Source organism: Vipera berus (assembly GCF_964194415.1).
Source record: "Vipera berus genome assembly, chromosome: 5".
NCBI lineage: Eukaryota > Metazoa > Chordata > Lepidosauria > Squamata > Viperidae > Vipera > Vipera berus.
Window position 1 is genome coordinate 83700386 of NC_138207.1, and position 20029 is coordinate 83720414.

The 20029-nt window shown below is 41.9% G+C and overlaps 2 protein-coding genes across 6 annotated transcripts in view; one reads left to right on the forward strand and one right to left on the reverse strand.

The window, feature by feature from the left end:
* Positions 1-2548, forward strand: part of MACROH2A2 (macroH2A.2 histone) — a 29449-nt gene extending 26901 nt beyond the window's left edge. For all 4 annotated transcript variants that reach the window (XM_081329313.1, XM_081329315.1, XM_081329312.1 and 1 more), the window contains 2 exons: positions 208-382; positions 1827-2548. In XM_081329313.1, the coding sequence (XP_081185439.1) occupies positions 208-382; positions 1827-1992 (341 nt within the window). In that variant the 3' untranslated portion in view covers positions 1993-2548. The remainder of the gene's footprint in view (positions 1-207; positions 383-1826) is intronic.
* A 160-nt stretch (positions 2549-2708) lies between these two features.
* AIFM2 (AIF family member 2) lies at positions 2709-13282 on the reverse strand. 2 transcript variants are annotated; one of them, XM_081328453.1, is made up of 9 exons: positions 13106-13282; positions 12451-12645; positions 11601-11716; positions 11030-11149; positions 9477-9569; positions 6971-7079; positions 5135-5287; positions 4281-4481; positions 2709-3746 (listed from the first exon to the last, which is right to left on the reverse strand). In XM_081328453.1, the coding sequence occupies exons 2-9, from the start codon at positions 12623-12625 to the stop codon at positions 3592-3594; spliced, it is 1122 nt and encodes a 373-aa protein (XP_081184579.1). In that variant the 5' UTR covers positions 12626-12645; positions 13106-13282; the 3' UTR covers positions 2709-3591. The 2 variants fall into 2 exon arrangements, with proteins under 2 accessions (XP_081184579.1, XP_081184580.1); XM_081328454.1 differs by lacking the exon at positions 13106-13282 and having other exon boundaries at positions 12451-12862.
* Between the last annotated feature and the right edge of the window lie 6747 nt (positions 13283-20029).

The window sequence follows — 20029 nt, forward strand, 5'->3', positions numbered from 1 at the left end:
AAATTTGTCAGTTTTCCATGGGTTAGGGTTGGGGAGTGATGTGTCCCAGATGTTGGATGCATTCTGTAAGTTAGCCTATTTGAGGTACCTTGGTTCAGACACTGTTGCCCTGTGATGCCCAGTTGAGGGTTATGGGAAAGACAGATATAGTAGTATATAAACTCTATAGCTCTGCCTAAGATAATAGACCTGTTTTCCCCCCTTCAGCTGCTCTCAGCCAGGCCACTGGTCTAGCAGCAAAATTTGTCATTCACTGTCACATCCCACAATGGGGTTCAGACAAATGTGAAGAACAACTGGAGGAGACAATAAAGAACTGTTTAACTGCTGCTGAAGATAAGAAGCTGAAGTCTGTGGCTTTCCCACCTTTTCCCAGTGGCAGGTAATTACTATTTAAACGTATTAATACTGTAGAATTAGTACATTCCTTTTGTGATACATTTAACAAAAAAGCTGGTAACGTCTGCTCTTATAACATCTAATTGAAAATATATATATCTCAGTCTAAAGGGACGCGGTGGCTCAGTGGGTTAGGACGCTAAGCTTGTCGATCAGATGGTTGGCAGTTTGGCGGGTCGAATCCCGAGTGCCGCGTAACAGAGTGAGCGCCTGTTACTCGTCCCAGCTTCTGCCAACCTAGCAGTTTGAAAGCACGTAAAAATGCAAGTAGAAAAATAGGGACCACTATGGTGGGAATGTAACAGCGTTCCGTGCGCCTTTGGCGTCTAGTCATGCCGGCCACATGACCACGGAGACGTCCTCGGACAAGCGCTGGCTCTTCGGCTTTGAAACGGAGATGAGCACCAGCCCCTAGAGTCGGAAACGACTAGCACGCATGTGCGGGGGAACCTTTACCTTTTATATCTCAGTCTAGGATGGTCTTGTATGTGGTATTTAAAAACAACCTTCAGAGGTTTTTCAGGGAAGAACTATGATGCAAAACTGTAGGTGTCCTCTATCGGCATACGTTTGTTGGCACTCATTAAAATGCTACTTAACATTTTGTGACCTATTTAAGGAAATAGCTGGCAGATTTGCCAGTCTTCCATACACTGAAAAATTCCTATACTGCATGATTCCTTGGATCACCTTATTTTGATTGCATCTGCATTTCCAAAGTGGTGGTTCAGCAGTTAAAGACGCTGAGCTTGCCAGCTGGAAAACTGTCCGCCCGTGTTGAAGACTTGAGTGCCTCGCAATGGGGCAAACTCCTGTTACTTGCCCCATCTCCTATCCACCTCGCAGTTCGAAAGCACACAAATACAAGTAAATAAATAGGTACCACTTTGGTGGGAAGGTAACTGCGTTCCGTGCACCTCAGCATATAGTCATGCTGGCCACATGACCACGTAACTCCCTTTGGACAACATTGGCTCCCTTGGCTAAGAAACGGAGATGAGCCTCACCCTTTAGTCAGATATGACTGGAAAAGGGAAGCCTTTACCTTTATCATGTACCAGTAATTGATCTACTTGTTCGAAACTCAGCTTTCCGTTTTCCCACCTTGTATTTGACTGGGTTATTTGCCAGCATTTTTCCCCAGCATGTCCTCTGCTTTTTACCAGTCATTCCACACTAGCATCTTTTTTTTGAATGCTGTTACATTTGGATGGCCTGAAACTTGATCTTAAATTATCTACCTAGAGGGATGAATCTGTACATTACTTGGCATTGAGCCCTGTAAACATTTGTGCAAACCCAGGGTGAGTACCCCAAGTAAGGTTCAGCTTATTAGTTACAATATATAACAGTTATATCTTGTTATAACATTTAAGACTAACGTTTTGCTACTGAGCATTAATTACAAACTTTCCTTCTTTGTTTAGAAATTGTTTTCCAAAACAGACTGCAGCCCAGGTGACTCTGAAAGCCATTTCTTCCCATTTTGATGACTCCAGTCCTTCTTCCTTGAAGAACATTTACTTCCTGCTTTTTGATAGTGAGAGCATTGGCATCTATGTGCAAGAGATGGCAAAGCTAGATGCAAAGTAGTAACAGAAGCCAAATGAAAATTTATTTTTCAACATGAATATGAGTAGGAATGGGAATTAGAAGTGGGTTTTATTTTTAAAATATTGTGAGGACAGAATACGTGAGTAGCTTTGAAGTTTTGTGATGGGTGGAGGGCTTTTGTTATTGAGGGAGAAAGGGGGGAATTGTTTGAGAGAGTTTGAGCTGCAGATATAACATGCTTTAGGCCCTCTACATTTTGTATCTTCCCCAAGAAATTATTTTCCCCAGTTCTCTACATTTTAATGTCTCAAGTTATTTTAGTTTAGACCTTTTTTTAAAAAAAACTAATCTCATTATAGAGTAGCAAACAATTCAATGCATCCATCAATTGAAAAATGTGGATTGTTTGCGTCCCTTTATTTTCCCACTGGTAGTTAGAAATCTTTATGTTGTGTCTATGTTCCATGATGGAGAAGATAATTTTGATTCACTTGGTGCTTTACTGTTTTATCCCAGAATGACCTGTAATTGCTGAAAAATATTTCATCTTATTTGTTTTGATAAAAAATAGCATCATGCTTTTTTAAAACTTTAACCTTGAGCGTATTCTTCTTGTTCATTTCCATAAAAAGTTAAAGTGGCTTCAGAAGTAAGAAGTTTCTTGGAAGAAGAAGACAGTTCTGTTAATATTCTCAAATTCAACATTTCGATTAGTATTTGCCAAAGGAAGAGGAGAGCTCTGCAAGGCTGGCTTTGGTTTGAACTTTACTAGTACAAGCAAATATTAGAGAATCTGGCATGAATAAATGATGGGGAGGGAGGGAGGGAGGGAGGGAAGGACAATTAAATACTATTTTACAGAGTACTGCTTCAGCACAGAGAGCCCCCTTAATAATATATTCAGTGCTAGTTACAGTTCTACTTTTTCCAAAACCTTAACCAGGGTACTGGTATTTCCCCCCATTACTCTATTCCTATAAGCATTTGAATTACAGTGCTAAAGAACATTTAAGAGTGCTTATGCAGACCATAGCACACCAACATGTGTGCAGTGTGTAGATATATCTGAAGTTGATTTTTTTTTTAATCCCATTTATATCCCGCCCTTCTCCGAAGACTCAGGGCAGCTTACAATCTAAGAAGCACAAATCAATGTGCTTAGCAATAGCCTTCATTCTATGTATATGCCTGCTTATTAGGGCTTTCGGGGGGGGCCCCAAGCGGCATTATTACAAAGTCAGCTTAATTGCCCCCAACAATCTGGGTCCTCATTTTACCTACCTCGGAAGGATGGAAGGCTGAGTCAACCTTGAGCCTGGTGGGACTCAAACCTGTACTAATTGCAGGCAGCTGGTGTTACTTAAGGAGGCATTAGCCCACCCTTGTTTTGAGTTCTACAATTGCATGATAATCAATTCTTCCATTTAAACTTTAATTCAGGTCAATTTTACAATCTCCATGTTAGCTGAGTAACTACAAACCAACTCCAAAGTCTAATGTGAAATACAGTTTCTGCCAAGATCTACTATCTAGGGTTTTTTTTCTTAGTTTCTTAAAGACAATTATGATTTAATGTTAGCAAACTAAGCATTACTACAGGTAGTATCAGTTCTGTTTTTGTTTAGGGCAGTTCCATTTCTAGCATGGCATCTGCTGATGCATCTTCTTCCAACTTTTTGAGATGAAAAGATCTTTACTTTTGAGGACAGTCACTAACAGATGCCCTACATAGTATCCACTGATTTGTCCCACTCCATCATTACTTCCTAGGGAAATCAGGAAGGTAAGTGATCCTAAAGAGGAAACACAAGATTATTTACAAAAAAAGAAAATTGTTATGACTGACTCGGCATCTGAACTTGCCAGAGTACATTTGGCTACAGTAACTCAATTTCTATAATTCTTGTATGGATTCCTTTAAAAAAAAATTGGCTTGCTTAATACTTTTCAGGAGATTGCCAAGATATTAGGCTGAAGTACCAACAGTACTTATATGAACTTTAGTATTTGTATTAATTATTTTAATTTTCTCTTTAGAAAGAGGTTTTTTCGAGGGGGGTGCTCCTTTTTTTTAAGGTCTGCTACATGCTATTTATAATTGAGTATTTTAGTAAATAGCAATGTTGTTCTATAAATACTGAGTAAAACACTGTAGCAGTAGCGACAGCATCAAACAGCAGCACAAGAGTATACCAAGTTTAATTATCTCTCTGCAGTGCTAGCTTCAAAACACCGTTAGAATTAGATGCAAGGAACTGTTTGTGTTGCATTTTAGTTAAGGATGTGCACTTCTGAAAGGCAAAAAAAATAATAATTCACAGTCTCACCTGGTTTATAACTTTTCAGAGGCTTTTGAGTCAGGCTGTTGATAATATTGGTCACTACAACGTTTGCATGGAGTTGAGCATGATATGCCATCTTTGGTTCTTTCACATCTGAGCAGTCACCAATAGCATAGATATTATCATAGCCCACAACCTGAAGATAGTCATTCACTTTCAAAGCACCATTATTTGCCAGCTGGTCTCCTAAACATAGACACAAGGAAATCATCTATGAATGTCAAATGTTAAGCAAAAGGCTATATGTACTGGGATTGTATGGGTCATCGTTCTTTTGATTTTTTAGTATTTTAAAAAAAAACTATTTGCATTCCAAACAAGATGAAATCTGAGATACACAGAAGATAGGTAGAGGTTGCTTTATGTTTGCCTACTTTATTCAATAGAAGTCTCAATTTTGAAAAATGGGCTGGATCATTGTACAATTACAGCAAATCTATTTAAACAAAGATCACTATGCTTTTTTCTATACCCTAACATTATGCATACATATATATACATACATCTGCTCAAGTAAATGCTTTTATTTATTTTTATCCCACCTTTTATTTTTACAAATAACTCAAGGCGCCAAACATATCCAACACACCACCCTCCTCTTTTCTCTTCCACAACCACCACCCTGTAATGTGGATTGGACTGGAAGAATGACTGACCCAAGTCAGCAGGCTGACTAAATAATCTTCCAAATGTTCATTTAAAAAGATTTCAGTATTAAAATTAAAGATAATCATTTAAAAAAATTACTGAAACAATGACAGAATTAACAACTAGAATATGGAACCTGCAACAATTACGTATTTGTGGACAGAATAAGGGTAGGGGGAAAATTAACTTACTGAATGCACTGCCATATGCTGAAGAGTTTATTTTTGTTCCGGTGCACAGAAACACCAGATCAGCAGTAACCTCACTACCTTTATCAGTTTTCACCATCATGTTCTCCTTGAATTGGTTTAAGGTCAGCGTATGGAGATTAGAAACTTTCTGATCTAGGAGAACCAAAAAAAAGACATTGCATTTCACTGAATTTTGAAAGTATAATAACTACTTTGGCTTTAAGGTACTACTTAAGAGCATGTTGATTAATTTTAATTAAAAATATCCATCTTTCTATCCTTTAGTGCTATCTGTTTCTCCCAATTATAAAGCAAAACAATTTTGTTTCTCTTCACCCATGCAAAAGAGGACCCAGATTGTTGGGGGCAATTAAGCTGACTTTGTAATAATGCCGCTTGGGGTGTATGTGAAAGCCCTAATAAGCAGGCATATACATAGAATGAAGGCTACTGCTAAGCTTGTAAGCCGCCCTGAGTCTTCGGAGAAGGGCGGGATATAAATGGAATTAAAATAAAAAATAAATAAAATAAATAAATATAATCAGCAGCTCTAGCTGAGGCAATTGAAATTAAAGCAGTGGATTAGATTATTCTGTTAGGATGGGAAAGGGAGATGGCAAGGTGTTGCCAAATTAGGATTACCTACTGGATTCAAAGATTTTTCAGTTTTTTAGGGATCGCCTATTACCTTTTTTCTTGCTTCGTATACGACCAACAGAACTCTAATTTGGCAACACCTTGCCATCTCCTTTTTCCATCCTAACAGGATAATCTAATCCACTGCTTTAATTTCAATTGCCTCAGCTAGAGCTGCTGATTATATCTTGCATGCGTGAAGAGAAACAAAATTGTTTTGCTTTATAATACACACCACGGGTAGTCCTCAACTTACAACCACAATTAAACCCAATACCTCTTTTGCTAAGCAGAGGCATTGCAGTTTTTATGCAAGTTTTGCCCCGTTTTATAAACTTTCTGGCAACCGCTGTTAACATGAATCACTGCAGTTAAGTGAATCTGGCTTCCCCACTTACTTGGCTTGTCAGAAGATCACAAAACATGCTCGTGTGCCCCCCCCCCCGGACACTGCAATCAATATGAATGCATGCCAATTGCCGAGCATCTGAATTTTGATCACGTAAGCGTGGGAATGCTGCAACAGTCCTAAGTGTGAAAAACAGTCAAAAGTCACTTTTTATAATTCTGTTGTAACTTTGAATGTTTACTAAGCGAACTGTTGTAAGTTGAGGATTACCTGTACAACCCCATCCCCTATTTGATCTTCCTGATGTATCATCCAAGGAAGAAGAGAGGGGATAAATGTCATGGAATTGGAGAAAAGGGGAACTGACTCAATTCTATGGCCCTCATAACTTAACAGTACTTCACCTAGAGAAAAAAAGATAAGCTGACGGCTGCTTTACTAGGAGATCTAAGGACTACAGCTATCAAAATTCCAACAGGGAAAAGGTATTCAGAACATGTGTAAGCATGCACATCATAGCTGTTGCCACTCCTTAAAGAACTTTTACCTCTTCTTGCGCTCCCACAATCTGTGAAATGGAACTGCCAACTGAATCACCTCAGGTCTTTCACATGTAACATTTTGAAAAGGTCAAATAAATCTGCCTCTGATCTCTGGTAGTCTGTTAGGGATATGTTATTTGAGTCCCACAGAGACCAAATGCAGTACATATCCCTTTAAATGCACAGCAAAACCCAGAGCCTCCAGTGACAGGCAACCTTACTGTAGGTTGCCTGTCAGTGGGGAAAAAAAACACCTTTAGGGTTTAGTGATCTTGAAAAAAATGTTAGACCAATAACAAAACTTAGTACTCAGCAAGAGATGCACTCCCTCCTGTGTAAGAGTCTCCTTCAGTGCCTCCCTGACTCTGGGAAGCAGTCCGTTATCTGCCAGTGCCATTTTTGAATGGATAAGTGTGACCTGAGAACATAAAATATTAATATATTCAGTTGATGAAAGTTATTTAGCAAACATCCATTGCCATATTGCAAGATCATTATAGCTTATGAGTGTCCGACCTTGGCAACTTTAAAACTTGTGGATTTCAACTCCCAGAATTCCCCAGCCAGCCATGTAGATACTTGTTTTTGCCATTGAAAGCCATGTAATTTTTCAGATGTCATGGTGTGACTTCACTGTGAGAAGACTAGTGCTTTTCTGAAGCTAAATTCGGATATCCATCAAGTTCTGCAACATTTTGGTGAAGAGATGAAGCTTAAATGTTACAGGCTAGAAATTCCAGTACTGTAGTAAAAAAAAGAATGGATTGCACTTTTCGGCCTTACATGAGAAACTGTACTCGGATCCCTTTATAACTCAGTTATTCACAAGAATTACACTAATAATTAGACAAAGTGGATAGTAGGAAAAATGGATATGAGCATTCATTCACATCTATTAAGTATTAGCCTCCAGTCCCACAAGTATTTGTTTGAAAATAAGTCTGGTAGAACTCTCTGAAAACATGGGGAGCTACATTTTTTAAGACTTCTCTCTTGGGTGGCATGCTGAAGACCATAATCAGTCATGCTCATGGTCCAGAACTAGGAGCAAACAAAAAATAAGTACAGTATGTAGCCAGAACACATGAAATATCTATTATTATTCTACATTGACCAAATGTTTCCAAAAAGTTCTGACTATATTGTAAACTGTATCTTTGCTATTATTGCCAAATACGTTTTGGCTAATAATGAAGAGAAATTTTTGCATACAGACACCTAAAGAATAGCCTGTATGTATCAAACCAGACATCTGAAAGGGAAAAAGAGTCACAGATAAACTTATCAATTCCAGAACAAAGTACAGATACAGCATTCACAAGTCTTAAAGATCGGCCTTGATTTTTTTGCTTTTGTTGCTTTTTTGCTTTTGTTTAGTCTTTATTGATCACTCTTTTCAAGTGGCTTGCTACTTGAGAAAATGACAGTAAAACTAGTTGTCAGTGTTTGGTAAATAAATAGTGAGATGATGCTGAAGGCAAGGGGTAGGCACAGTAAAGTTTCAATTACTTATCCAATATTTCCTTGGAACATTTCATTATTGATCAGATTACCATAGGGAAGCCCTTCTCTCAATCATTCACGCCCTAATCATCTCCCGTCTGAACTTCTGCAACATGCTGTACATGCAGCTACCTTTGAAAAGTATCTGGAAGCTTCAGCTGGTACAAAATGCAGCACATGAGCAATTTGGGGTGCCTGAAAGACAGCACATTTTACACTTATGTGTGCAAGCTGTACTGGGTGCTGGTTTGCTTCCAGGTGTAATTCAAGATGTTGGTGATAACTTTAGCATGGAGTCAGGTCACCCCAGAACTATCTTATCCCCATTACATCGGCCCATCCCACCCAGTCAGGTAGGGAAGATATGTTAGACACCCCATCAGTTGAAGAATTTTGACGGGGGGGGTTGCTCCCCATCCCAGAAAATATACTCCCACCCCAGAAAAGAAGCAGCACCCCTCCCACTCTCCTGGCCTTTTGGAAGAGTGGAGACCTGGCTCTGCTGAATCACACAAGCTTGGGGTTGGCTACCGCCTTGAAGACCCTCCATCACTTTTTTAACTTGAAGTATTCTATCCTTGTTTTAACTGTCTCCTATTGAAATATGACATTTATAGGGTTTTTATGCTTTGAACGATATACCACCCAGAGTTGCTCTGTGAATGAGATGGGTGGATTCTAAATTTGATACATAGATAAATAAAATTACACTGCTGTCACATTCTAAAAAAACCAAATTGGATCGGGCAACCCAGCTGCCCATCCTTGCCTTGCTTCCTTATCTTCTTCCCAACCCTTTGAAGCTCTGACAAGGCATTTACACCACATGCAAGTCACCTTGTAAAGACAAATTTAGCCTCCACAGAGATTCCCAGAGAAGCACAATTGTAAACCAAATTACAGTTTCTAAGATTTTATAGAAGTGGAGAAGCTTTAGTCACTGAATTGATATAATTCATACTTATTGATAATTTGGCAATATCTCAAAAAGTGCATCCAATCTATTCTCTTTCTTTTGGTCAACTCAACCGTTTGTAGCGGTTCATTTTGTCTCTACTGACTCTAGATCAGGGGTAGGCAACCTCGGCTCTTTTATGACTCATGGACTTCAACTCCCAGAATTCCTGAGCCAGCATGACTAAGCATGGAAACCTCTCCCTTTCTCCTCAGCATGGCTGGCTCAGGAATTCTGGGAGTTGAAGTCCATGAGTCATAAAAGAGCCGAGGTTGCCTACCCCTGCTCTAGATAATAAGGAATTTTAATTTTCAAAACAAGGTGAGAGTGAATGAGCAATAGGATGTTACTTTGTACCTCTTTGTTAGGATGTGTTGTCTTAACTTCTGCAGCCATTTCAACCCCAGCAGAACCGCCACCTACGATAACCACCCGCTCAGCTTTTTCCACCTTTCAAGACAGAAAGGAAAAACAAGATGTGCAGGGTTCCATTACTTTAGATAACACGTGGCTTCAGAGAGGTTATTTCAACAGGAATCCTTTCTCTAACTAGAAAGGGAACTGATACTTAGAAATCTTGGCAGCCTTGATGAAAAAAATTTTTGTTCTTCATTCAGGATATATATTGTCTATTCTATGTTCAACCAAATTATCCAAAATTCTCAAGGCAGAGGGATAAGCCTTAACTTGCTCTTTCACACAAATCCTAACTGCAAGCGTGATGCTCATCTATATACAAGTTAGATTAGATTGCATTAGATTAGAACTGTGTGTAGTCACACAGAGTAATAACATTTCTTAGGTCTTCTTCACTTCCACACACCAGGGTGGCCTCTTCAGCATAAATGAAGCATGCTGATAACGATTTAAACCTATATGTACTCACACAGAATAAAGGCTCATTGATTTCAGTGCAGCCTACATGGATTACTGTCAGCTGCAAGCAGCCAGAGCCACTCATGAACAATGAAAATCAGTAACTCTATTATTTACCACTTCTATTACAAGAATCTTCCCAGATGCTTGTCTTCCCCTGGGAATGACCAGACAAGGCTTCATGGACCTTGCAGGAGGTCAAGCTTATTTCACTTGGAACTGCACAAGGACTCCAAGTTAGGCCCTTGCTTGACCCTTCCTTCCAGCCTGGCTGGCAATTTCTCAACCCCAGCCTCAGTGAATTTTCCAGGCTGAATAAAATTAGACACTGTACATTGGCTTTGGATTTTGTTTCTTTTCCTAGACTTTGTATGGTTTACAGGTAGTCCTCAGCTTACAATCGCAATTGAACCCAAATTTTCTGTTGTTAAGCAAGACATTTGTTACGTGAGTTTGACCCTATTTGTTACAGTTGTTAACTGAATCACTACAGTTTTCAAGTTAGTAACTTGGTTGTTAAGTGAATCCGGCTTCCCCGTTGACTTGGCTTGTCAGAAGGTTGCAAAAATGATCACATGACCCCAGGACACTGGAACTGTCATAAATATGAACCAGTTGCCAGACATCTGAATTTTGATCATGTGACCATGGGGATGCTGCAATGGTTGGGTGAAAAATGGTCGCAAGTCACTTTTTTCAATGTTGTAAGTTAGAATGGTCAATAAAGCAAATGGTTGTAAGTCTAGGATTACCTGTATTTTAGTTAATTTTTTTAGCTTGATGTACATAGCTCAGAGTCATGATTACATAAGTTGGGTGATTATATAGATTTTCTAAGTTGAATGAAATGAGTTGGCTAATTTGAAAACCCAAGTCATATTTTTTTAAAATATAATCCTAAACAAAAAGCATACTGGAATAAATAACAGGCATTATATAAATACCATAAACCAGCCATAGATGGTCCCTTGAAAAGTTCACTAATACAAAGGCAAGCAAAGAACACCCCTTTCTCTTCTACCAATCACACCCACCTCCTTGACTATGTTCTCGTAAGCCTGAATAGCCATCTCCATATTAATAAGTTCATTAAACTTCCCAGGAAAAGGCCCTTCACTCCCAGTGGCCAGGATCAGATGAGAAAATGAAAGCACCTAAGAAAGAATATTAGAATGAAGATACAGTTGTTGTGTAACTCTTTCACAGTTGTTAGGTAAAGGTTCCCCCCCCACACACATGCGTGCTACTCGTTTCCGACTCTAGGGGCTGGTGCTCATCTCCGTTTCAAAGCCGAAGAGCCAGCGCTTGTCCAAGGACGTCTCCGTGGTCATGTGGCCGGCATGACTAGATGCCAAAGGCGCATGGAACGCTGTTACCTTCCCCACCGCAGTGGTCCCTATTTTTCTACTTGCATTTTTAACGTGTTTTCGAACTGCTAGCTTGGCAGAAGCTGGGACGAGTAACAGGCGCTCACTCTGTTACGCGGCACTCGCGATTCGACCCGCCAAACTGCTGACCTTCTGATCCACAAGCTTAGCGTCCTAACCCACTGAGCCACCGCGTCCCTTTCACAGTTGTTAACACCTTTAATTTAGAGGCACTCACATTATCATTGTTCAGTAGGACCTGATGTTTCTCCAAATCGATCTCAACTACTTTGCCCTGCTGGAAACTCTCTTTGAAGGTCTCAGAGAAGGAGATAAAGGTTTTTTTTGCAAATCCTATAAAATTATGCAGAAAAAATTGAATCCATAGTCATTATTAAAGAGCAGGGAGTCAAAAACCTCCACAAAATTTTTAACACATCTAAAGCCTGCAGGTTCTCAGCTTCTCATCTCCTAAGTCCCATCAATTCGCGGTGTGGAAATAATACCACACAAACACTTTTAATGAGAAAATGTATTAGCATTTATTTGCATTTAACCATTTATGCTAATCTTTCAAGGCGTAAATACAATCAGAATAAAATGACTAACCCTGCGTGCCCTGCCTAGATAACTTCTTCTGATTCCTACTAGTGGCATAAGTATTCCCATTTAAGAACCGCTGGTCCAATCTACGCAAAGAAATGGACCTTTTGCTACTTTAATTTGCCTTCATGTTTCGTTTTCCCCAACGTTTGAGAACCATCAAATCTATCCAATGAAGTTGGTGATCACCCAACTGCTCCTAAAACAAACTTTTCACCAGCTGGTGTCTTCCAGATCTCTGGGATTACAGCCATATTAGAGACAAAAGGAGGTTCTAATTCAAAACATCTAGAGTAGACTAGGGGTCTTCAAACTTGGCAACTTTTCAGACTTGTGGACTTCAACTCCCAGAATTCCTCAGCAATGCTGTTGAAGTCCACAAGTCTGAAAAGTTGCCAAGTTTGAAGACCCCCCCCCCCATCTAGAAAGCCCTACATTGGGAGAAGACATGAAGAAATGAAGGGAATCCCAAGATGACAGGTTACCGCTCTCTACGGAAGCCCGCAGAGCAGCCACATTGTGGTGGAAGGAATCTCTCATGTCGACCAGGACGAAGGGGATCCCCCAATCCCGCAGGAGGAGGGCAGCTTCTATCCCTCCGAAGCCGCCTCCAACTATGACGACGCGGACAGAGTCATCCACGGAGAGCTTCGACCCCATCCCGAATCACGCAGCAGCACCTTGAACGGGAAGGAAAGAGACCCGAGATGTGGGATCGTGGCTTACGCGCGCCTTCTAGCTGACTTTGGCCATTGGCTGAGTTTACTCCTGGCAAGAGCCCTATTTTTTTTTATTTTTTTTTATTACATTTATATCCCGCTCTTCTCCGAAGACTCAGGGCGGCTTACAAGCTTAGCAGTAGCCTTCATTTTATGTATATGCCTGCTTGTTAGGGCTTTCACACACACCCCAAGCGGCATTATTACAAAGTCAGCTTATTGCCCCCAACAATCTGGCTGTTTTGGCTGGCTTGGATTCCCCCCTCCATCGTGAGGTTTGGAGGGCTGGGGGGGGGGGACGGGGTGGTGGTGGTGATGATGGTCTGGCCATGGCACCACGAGAGCCGAGGAGGCACACCGCCCGACGGCGCAGCTCAAGCCAGGACTTTTCCCAACCTCAAGATGGGGTTCCCAATCAGACCTGCTTCCCAGCTCCCTCGCGTTTCTCTGCCGGATGCTCTGCGGGAGGAAGACCCGGTTCTCCCAGGCGAATCTTGGGCTGCAATAACGGAGCCCGTCGAGGAGAAAAGCTGCGTGGCCAAAAGCAGAAGCGCGCAGGATGCCTCCGAAGCCGTCGCTTTCCCCAGCGCGGAGCTGGAGAGACCAAAGCGCTCCGCGAGGCAGCTTCCAGGAATGACGCGTGGAAAGTTGGAGAGGCTGACTATTTATTTATTTATTTATTTAGCCTCAAAGAGGAAGCCGCCAAGGCAACCGGGCTTTATGTGGTATCTGTCTTGGGAGATGGCGCAACCGGTTCGTCCCCGCCTCCCTTTCAGCGCTGCTCTGCCATCTAGCGGTCCTCTAGTGTATTGCGGACCCAAATTGAAGCGAAACTTCCAGGAGGTGCCCGTAAACGTCCTCCCGTCTCCACGTTTGAAGGCAGCTTTTGGCTGAGATGAACGCAAACGAGATGAGCACGAGCAGGCTACTTACTACAGGTCTAGATGTCCCGGATCTCGTGGGGCGTTTCTCTTTGTTGCCCCGTGGCGGTCGCCTCAAGAATTGCAGCATCGATGCGAGAACTCTACGCCAGGGGTAGGCAACCTCGGCTCTTTTATGACTCATGGACTTCAACTCCCAGAATTCCTGAGTCAGCTATGCTGACTCAGGAATTCTGGGAGTTGAGGTCCATGAGTCGTAGGCAACCTCGGCTCTTTTATGACTCATGGACTTCAACTCCCAGAATTCCTGAGTCAGCTGACTCAGGAATTCTGGGAGTTGAAGTCCATGAGTCATAAAAGAGCCGAGGTTGCCTACCCCTGCCCTACACGAAGAATGTGGGTTGTCCTCAGAAATGCGAATAATAAGGGAAAGGTCAGAATCCGGTGCCAAGTGCAGGTAAACCTATGTGAATGTACTTTCATCTTTTAAATCAGGGTTCCTCAACCTTGGCAACTTTTAAGACTTTTAATTCCTGGCTGAGGAATTCTGGGAGTTGAAGTCCACAAGTTTTAACGTTGCCAAGGTTGAGGAACCCTGTTTTAAATAATGTATTCTAATTAATGTACATCGGGGGGCAGGCAATGCTAGGGGCAGAAGGTAGAAGAAACACCTGGGATTTGTCTGTCAGTTTTTAGTTCTAATATGATCTTGTTTAAATGGCATGGAGCTTTCCCTGTAGTTAAAAATAATAACGATTTGCCATGTGTAACAATTTGCCAATTATCATATTCTGTACAAATTCATTGATTTGTTTTAGCTTTCTCACTAAGGAAGATGCATTTTGCCCTGCCAGTTTTTTTATATCCAAAGTTTCTGTCCCAATTGTGCTCTAAAGCAGGGATCTTCAAACTTGGCCCTTTTATGACTTGTGGACTTCAACTCCCAGAATTCCTCAGCCAGGCACACTGGCTGAGGAACTCTGGGAGTTGAAGTCCACAAGTCATAAAAGGGCCAAGTTTGAAGACCCCTGCTCTAAAGGCTGATATTGGTGAGAGATCAGATTGAGAGTTGAAACGTAGAGCAGATGTGTGCAACCTTGGCAATTATTATTATTATTATTATTATTATTATTATTATTATTATTATTATTATTATTATTATTATTATTATTATTATTATTATTATTATTGAAATGCCCTTCATCCATGCAGTGACATTGAGAGACTCTATCTACCAAGGCAAATAGGTGGACGTGCAATGCTGCAAGTACATCAGATGGTTGAAGAAGAAAAAATGGCTTTGGAAGAATATCTGAAAGACAATTATTTCAGATGCACTGAAATTAGTATATCAGGAAGGCTTACTGACTACTGGAGAGACCAAACTGGCCTAGAAGAAAGGCCAAATGAAGAACAGAATAGAGGCATGGGAAGACAAAGCACTACATGGCCAGTACGTTAAAAAATAATAGCTGGGAAAGCAGACAAGACCTGGTAGTGGCTAAGAGCAGGAAAGTTGAAGAAAGAGACCGAGGGACTAATTCTGGCTGCACAAGACCAAGCCTTAAGGACAAATGCATACAAAGTCAAAATTGAGAAGACAGCAACAGACAGTAAGTGCCACCTATGCAAAGAAGCTGAAGAAACAGTGGACCACCTGGTAAGCTGCTGCAAGAAGATTGCACAGACTGACTACAAGCAGCGGCATGACAAAGTAGCAACAATGGTGCATTGGAAGATCTGCAAGAAATATCATTTGCCTGTAAGCAAGAACTGGTGGGATCATAAAATAAAGTCATAGAAAATGATAAACTGCTCTGGGACTTCAGAATTCAAACAGACAAGCACCTGCAACATAACATCCCGGACTTAACAATTGTCGATAAGAAAGACAAAAAAGTCTGGATAGTGGACGTGGCAGTGCCTGAAGACAGCAGAATAGACGAGAAAGAACTGGAGAAGATAACAAAATACCAACACCTACAAATAGAAATAGAAAGACTGTGGCAAAGGCAAGCAAGGGTAGTACCAATAGTAATAGGCGCCTTGGGTGCAATCCCAAAACAACTGAAGACCACTTGAACACCATTGGCATTGACAAATTCGCCACTAGTCAATTGCAAAAGGCAGCCTTACTAGGAACTGCTTCCATCCTGCGACGATATCTGTAATACCATCAAACATCCACATCTGCCTATCCCAGGTCCTTGGTAAGGAGTCGATAGATAGACAAAAATGCCAAATCCAGTCTGAACATCTGGCTGACTGTGCGAATAATAATAATAATAATAATAATAATAATAATAATAATAATAATAATAATAATAATAATAATAATAATAATAATAATAAAAGTTGGAAGCTACCTTGGAGGTCATCTAGTCCAACCCCCTGCTCAGGCAGGAAACCCTATGCCCTTTTAGATAAATGGCTGTCCAGTCTCTTCTTTAAAACTTCTAGTGTTGGAGCATTCACAGCTTTTGGAGGCAAATTGTTCCACTGATTAATTGTTCTAACTGTCAGAAAATGTCTCCTTAGTTTTTTGCATCATGTAGCCTTGTTGCTTTTTTAACCCTGAGTATTTAGATTTGGGAGAAAGTAAGTTCATCCACAAGGGCAGATCAACGAAGATTAAGCAATAAATACACAAATATATTGCCCATCAACAGAAAAAAAATGCAGTCCAAGCGTTTGGCAAGCAGAAAAAAAAAACTAAGGAATGTCCATCCCAAAGGAGTTTACATCCCAAAGGCCACTGTTTACAGGTAGTACTTGACTTTTGACTGGTCACTTGATGAGTGTTTGAAGTTATGACGGACTAAAAAAAAAGTTACTTAGGACATGTCCTCAAAGTTACGACTGCTGCACCACTTCTGTGATCACATGATCACATTTTGGGTGCTTGGCAACTGGCTCACATTGATGACCTGTCGCAGCATCCTGCAGTTAAGTGATTGCATTTTGCAACTTATTTTTTTTTCTGCTTTTCAGCAAAACATGGCAAAAATGCCCGTTGGATAAGCTGGATTCAGACTTATAGCCATGGGGGTCACCTAACAATTGTAATGGCTCACTTACCCACCAGCATAAAATGGTTGCAAAATCAAACCTGGTCACATGATGACTGCTATGACTGCAATTTACTACCAAAATTCTGGGCTCTATTGTGGTCGTAAATTGAGAACTACCTGTAACGTGCTGATAAAACTCATTGGCTAGATCAGGGGTGGGGGAACCTTGGCTCTTTTATGACTTGTGGACTTCAACTCCCAGAATTCCTGAGCCAGCCATGCTGGCTCAGGAATTCTGGGAGTTGAAGTCCAAGAGTCATAAAAGAACCAAGGTTCCCCACCCCTGGGCTAGATAATCACATCAATGTCATGGACTCCACTGCACTATTCAAGCCCCTTCCCCCTATACCAGGGGTAGGCAACGTTGGCTCTTTTATGACTTGTGGACTTCAACTCCCAGAATTCCTGAGCCAGCCATCCTGGGAGTTGAGGTCCACGAGCCATAAAAGAGCCAAGGTTGCCTACCTCTGCTCTATACTCTGTATGTATGGAAGTGAAATCGCAATCACGTATATTGTTAGGAGCCACTCCAGAAACCACAGAATAACCGGGAAGTCTCCTAAACACCTTCATAGACCACCAAATCTTTCAGAGCCCTTGATTTGACTCCTCCCTTCAAAGTGGGTTCCTCCTTTGATGCACAAATCATCCTCAGTGAGATTATTCGGTCACAATTTATTTGACTCCCAAGCATTTTTTCGAGCTGTTCTTTCCGTGCCATCTATAGGAGGTGGAAGAAGCTGTTTATCAGCTTACAGAAAGGGGAGGGGATCATATTAGTCTCCTAAGGCCACACCTGGAGAGTTTTCAGGCTATCCTTCCAGTCAACCCAGACTGCCCCTGTCTTCCAAAACATACCAGGTGATCAGGATGGTCTTTTCATTCAGTGGAGAGAGACAGAGGTTAATCTTTTCTGCTACAGACCTACAGACTTATCCTGGCTTTCTCCAGTGACAATTATTCAAGTCAACCATAGCCTCTTCAATCATACTGAAATGTGTTTTCCTCTTACATATATAAAATAGTGCAACAGTGGTAGAGGAGGTTCACTATTCATTTATTTTGTATTGTGGAAAGAATGAAAACTACAGGTGATTTAACAACCTGACTTTAGGAGAATTATGACTAACAGCTGGAACCCAAGAAAAATTGTACTCCTGTTTCTAACAGCGCTTGTCACATTGTTTCTTTTAACACCATCCAGCTTTTTATTTTTTCTGAGCACTTCCCCCACCTTCTGTTTTATGCGAATTACCGTATTTTCCGGAGTATAAGACGACTTTTTAACCCATGAAAATCACCTCAAAAGTTGGGGGGTCGTCTTATACGCCCAGTCGTCTTATACGCCGGAAAAAAATCAGCGATCGGGCGGGAGCCGGCAGGACTGCCCTGCGCACGCGCGCGCTCCCCAGCTGTTAAGGAGCACTCCTTAGCAGCCGGGGAGTGCGCACGCTCTTCCCTCTTCAGGCAGCATCCCCGAGGACTCCTTAGGAGCCGGGGAGCGAGCGAGCGGGAGAGCCAGCCAGCCAGCGAGCGCGCAGGCAGGCGGGCGAGCAGCACCTGCTTTTGCGCCGTGCCGGAATTTCTCCCGTGCTCGCGCTCCGCCTCCCAGATGCCCCTCGCGCAAGCTCCGGATGCTGCTGCGCACCGCCCGCCTTTCTAGCGCGGCTTCGTCTCTTTCGCGCTCTTGCGGGCGCCACCGCCGCCGCCCCTCAACGTGCGTCCCCCCCTCTGCAAGAGGGTGTCATTTGCCGTGAAAAAAAAAATTGGAAGGGGAGAAAGCGCCCGACGTACGTGTGGGCTATAGGTAACCCAACCCTAGACCGTGGCAGCAGACGGCGTTGGGATAGGGGAGGTGAGGCACGCGTTCTTCCTTCCCTCTGAAGAGGCAGCCCCGGCAGTTCTTCTTCCACCGGGCTTACTCCGTTTGCTGAATCTTTGTAGTTACTTAAGTAAGTGCTAGGCATTTTTAATAGGTCGCATCCTTTCTTTTCTCCATGTATTGGCACCTCGCCTTTCTACGCTCTTACCTCTCTGGCTCTGTGTTTGAATACACCTACATGCTGCATGCACCGGTAACTTTAACAAGCCAAGATGACGTCAAAATGATTGTACCACTGATACAACAAAATCATTGTACAATTGATATGAGGGTTTGGTCATTAGCATTCCTCCACATGCCTCCCTTTCCCCGACCCGTGAATCCTTTGCAAACACACATGATAACCATCAAAATCCCTTTTCAGGGCAAACCATATTATGAATTCTCTTTTTTGCCCCCCAGCATTTTCTTACATGGGAGATTATAAATTAGTCCTAAGGAGTGCTCGTTAACAGCTGGGGAGCGCGCGCGCGTGCGCAGGACTGCCCTGCCGGCTCCCGCCAGACGCTCTTCCCTCTTGAGGCAGCATCGCTCCCCGGCTCCTAAGGAGTCCTCGTGGATGCTGCCTCAAGAGGAAAGAGCGTCGGGCGGGAGCCGGCAGGACAGTCCTGCACACACGCGCACTCCCCAGCTGCTAAGGAGTGCTCCTTAACAGCTGGGGAGCGTGCGCGTGCGCAGGACTGCCCTGCTGGCTCCCGCCAGACGCCAGCCTGCCCTGCTTCCTCCACAGTGAGAGGGGAGGGCGTGCCTTCCCGGGCTCGCTGGTTTTCCGGCGTATAAGACGAAAAATCTTGAAAATCATCTCAAAAGTTGGGGGGTCGTCTTATACGCCCAGTCGTCTTATACGCCGGAAAATACGGTAGCAATCATGCATAAGGTGATTTGCGCTTGCTTACACATAAAACACCTTGAAAACTCCTACGCAGCACGGACCTCTCTAATATAAGCCATGAATTTGGAGGTGGAAGTCTGTTTGGTTCCACAGCAAGTGAAAAGGCAAGTGTTCTTTAGTTTCAGTAAAAAGTTTTAATAATACTTGATTTGGTCTTTATCCTGTTTGAATCCTCTAAACCTCTATTCCTTTTCTTTTTCTTTTTTTCCCAAAATAGTGATTCAAAGGATCGATCAGGGAAAGAGAAAGATGTCTAGTCCATTTAAATTAAATTAAATTAAACTAAATTAAATTAATTTTAAATTTCAATTTTAATGTTATCTTAATTTTGTGGGCTTGTATTAATTTAATTGTATTTTATTCTCTCTTTTTGTATTGTTTTTAACTTGCCCTGTGAACCGCCCTGAGTTCTTCGGGAATAGGGCGGTATATAAATTCAATAAATAAATAAATAAATAAATAAATAAATAAATAAATAAATAAATAAATAAATAAATAAATAAATTTGTGGGCCTTGGCTGGGACACTAGGTTGACCATAGTAATCAGTAGCTGTGCTGATTTTTTTCAAGGTCTTCTCAAATGAGCTTCAGCAAGGCTCAACGTCTATGGAGCTTCTC

Excerpts from the sequence above, each read along its gene's own strand:
- AIFM2 (XM_081328453.1), bottom strand. The coding sequence starts at position 12,625 with ATGGGGTCGAAGCTCTCCGTGGATGACTCTGTCCGCGTCGTCATAGTT. Across the intron at positions 11,150-11,600 it reads TCCTACTGAACAATGATAAT|GTGCTTTCATTTTCTCATCT; the intron begins GTGAGTGCCTCT and ends ATTCTTTCTTAG. Across the intron at positions 4,482-5,134 it reads AGCATATGGCAGTGCATTCA|GAGACCAGCTGGCAAATAAT; the intron begins GTAAGTTAATTT and ends GTCTATGTTTAG.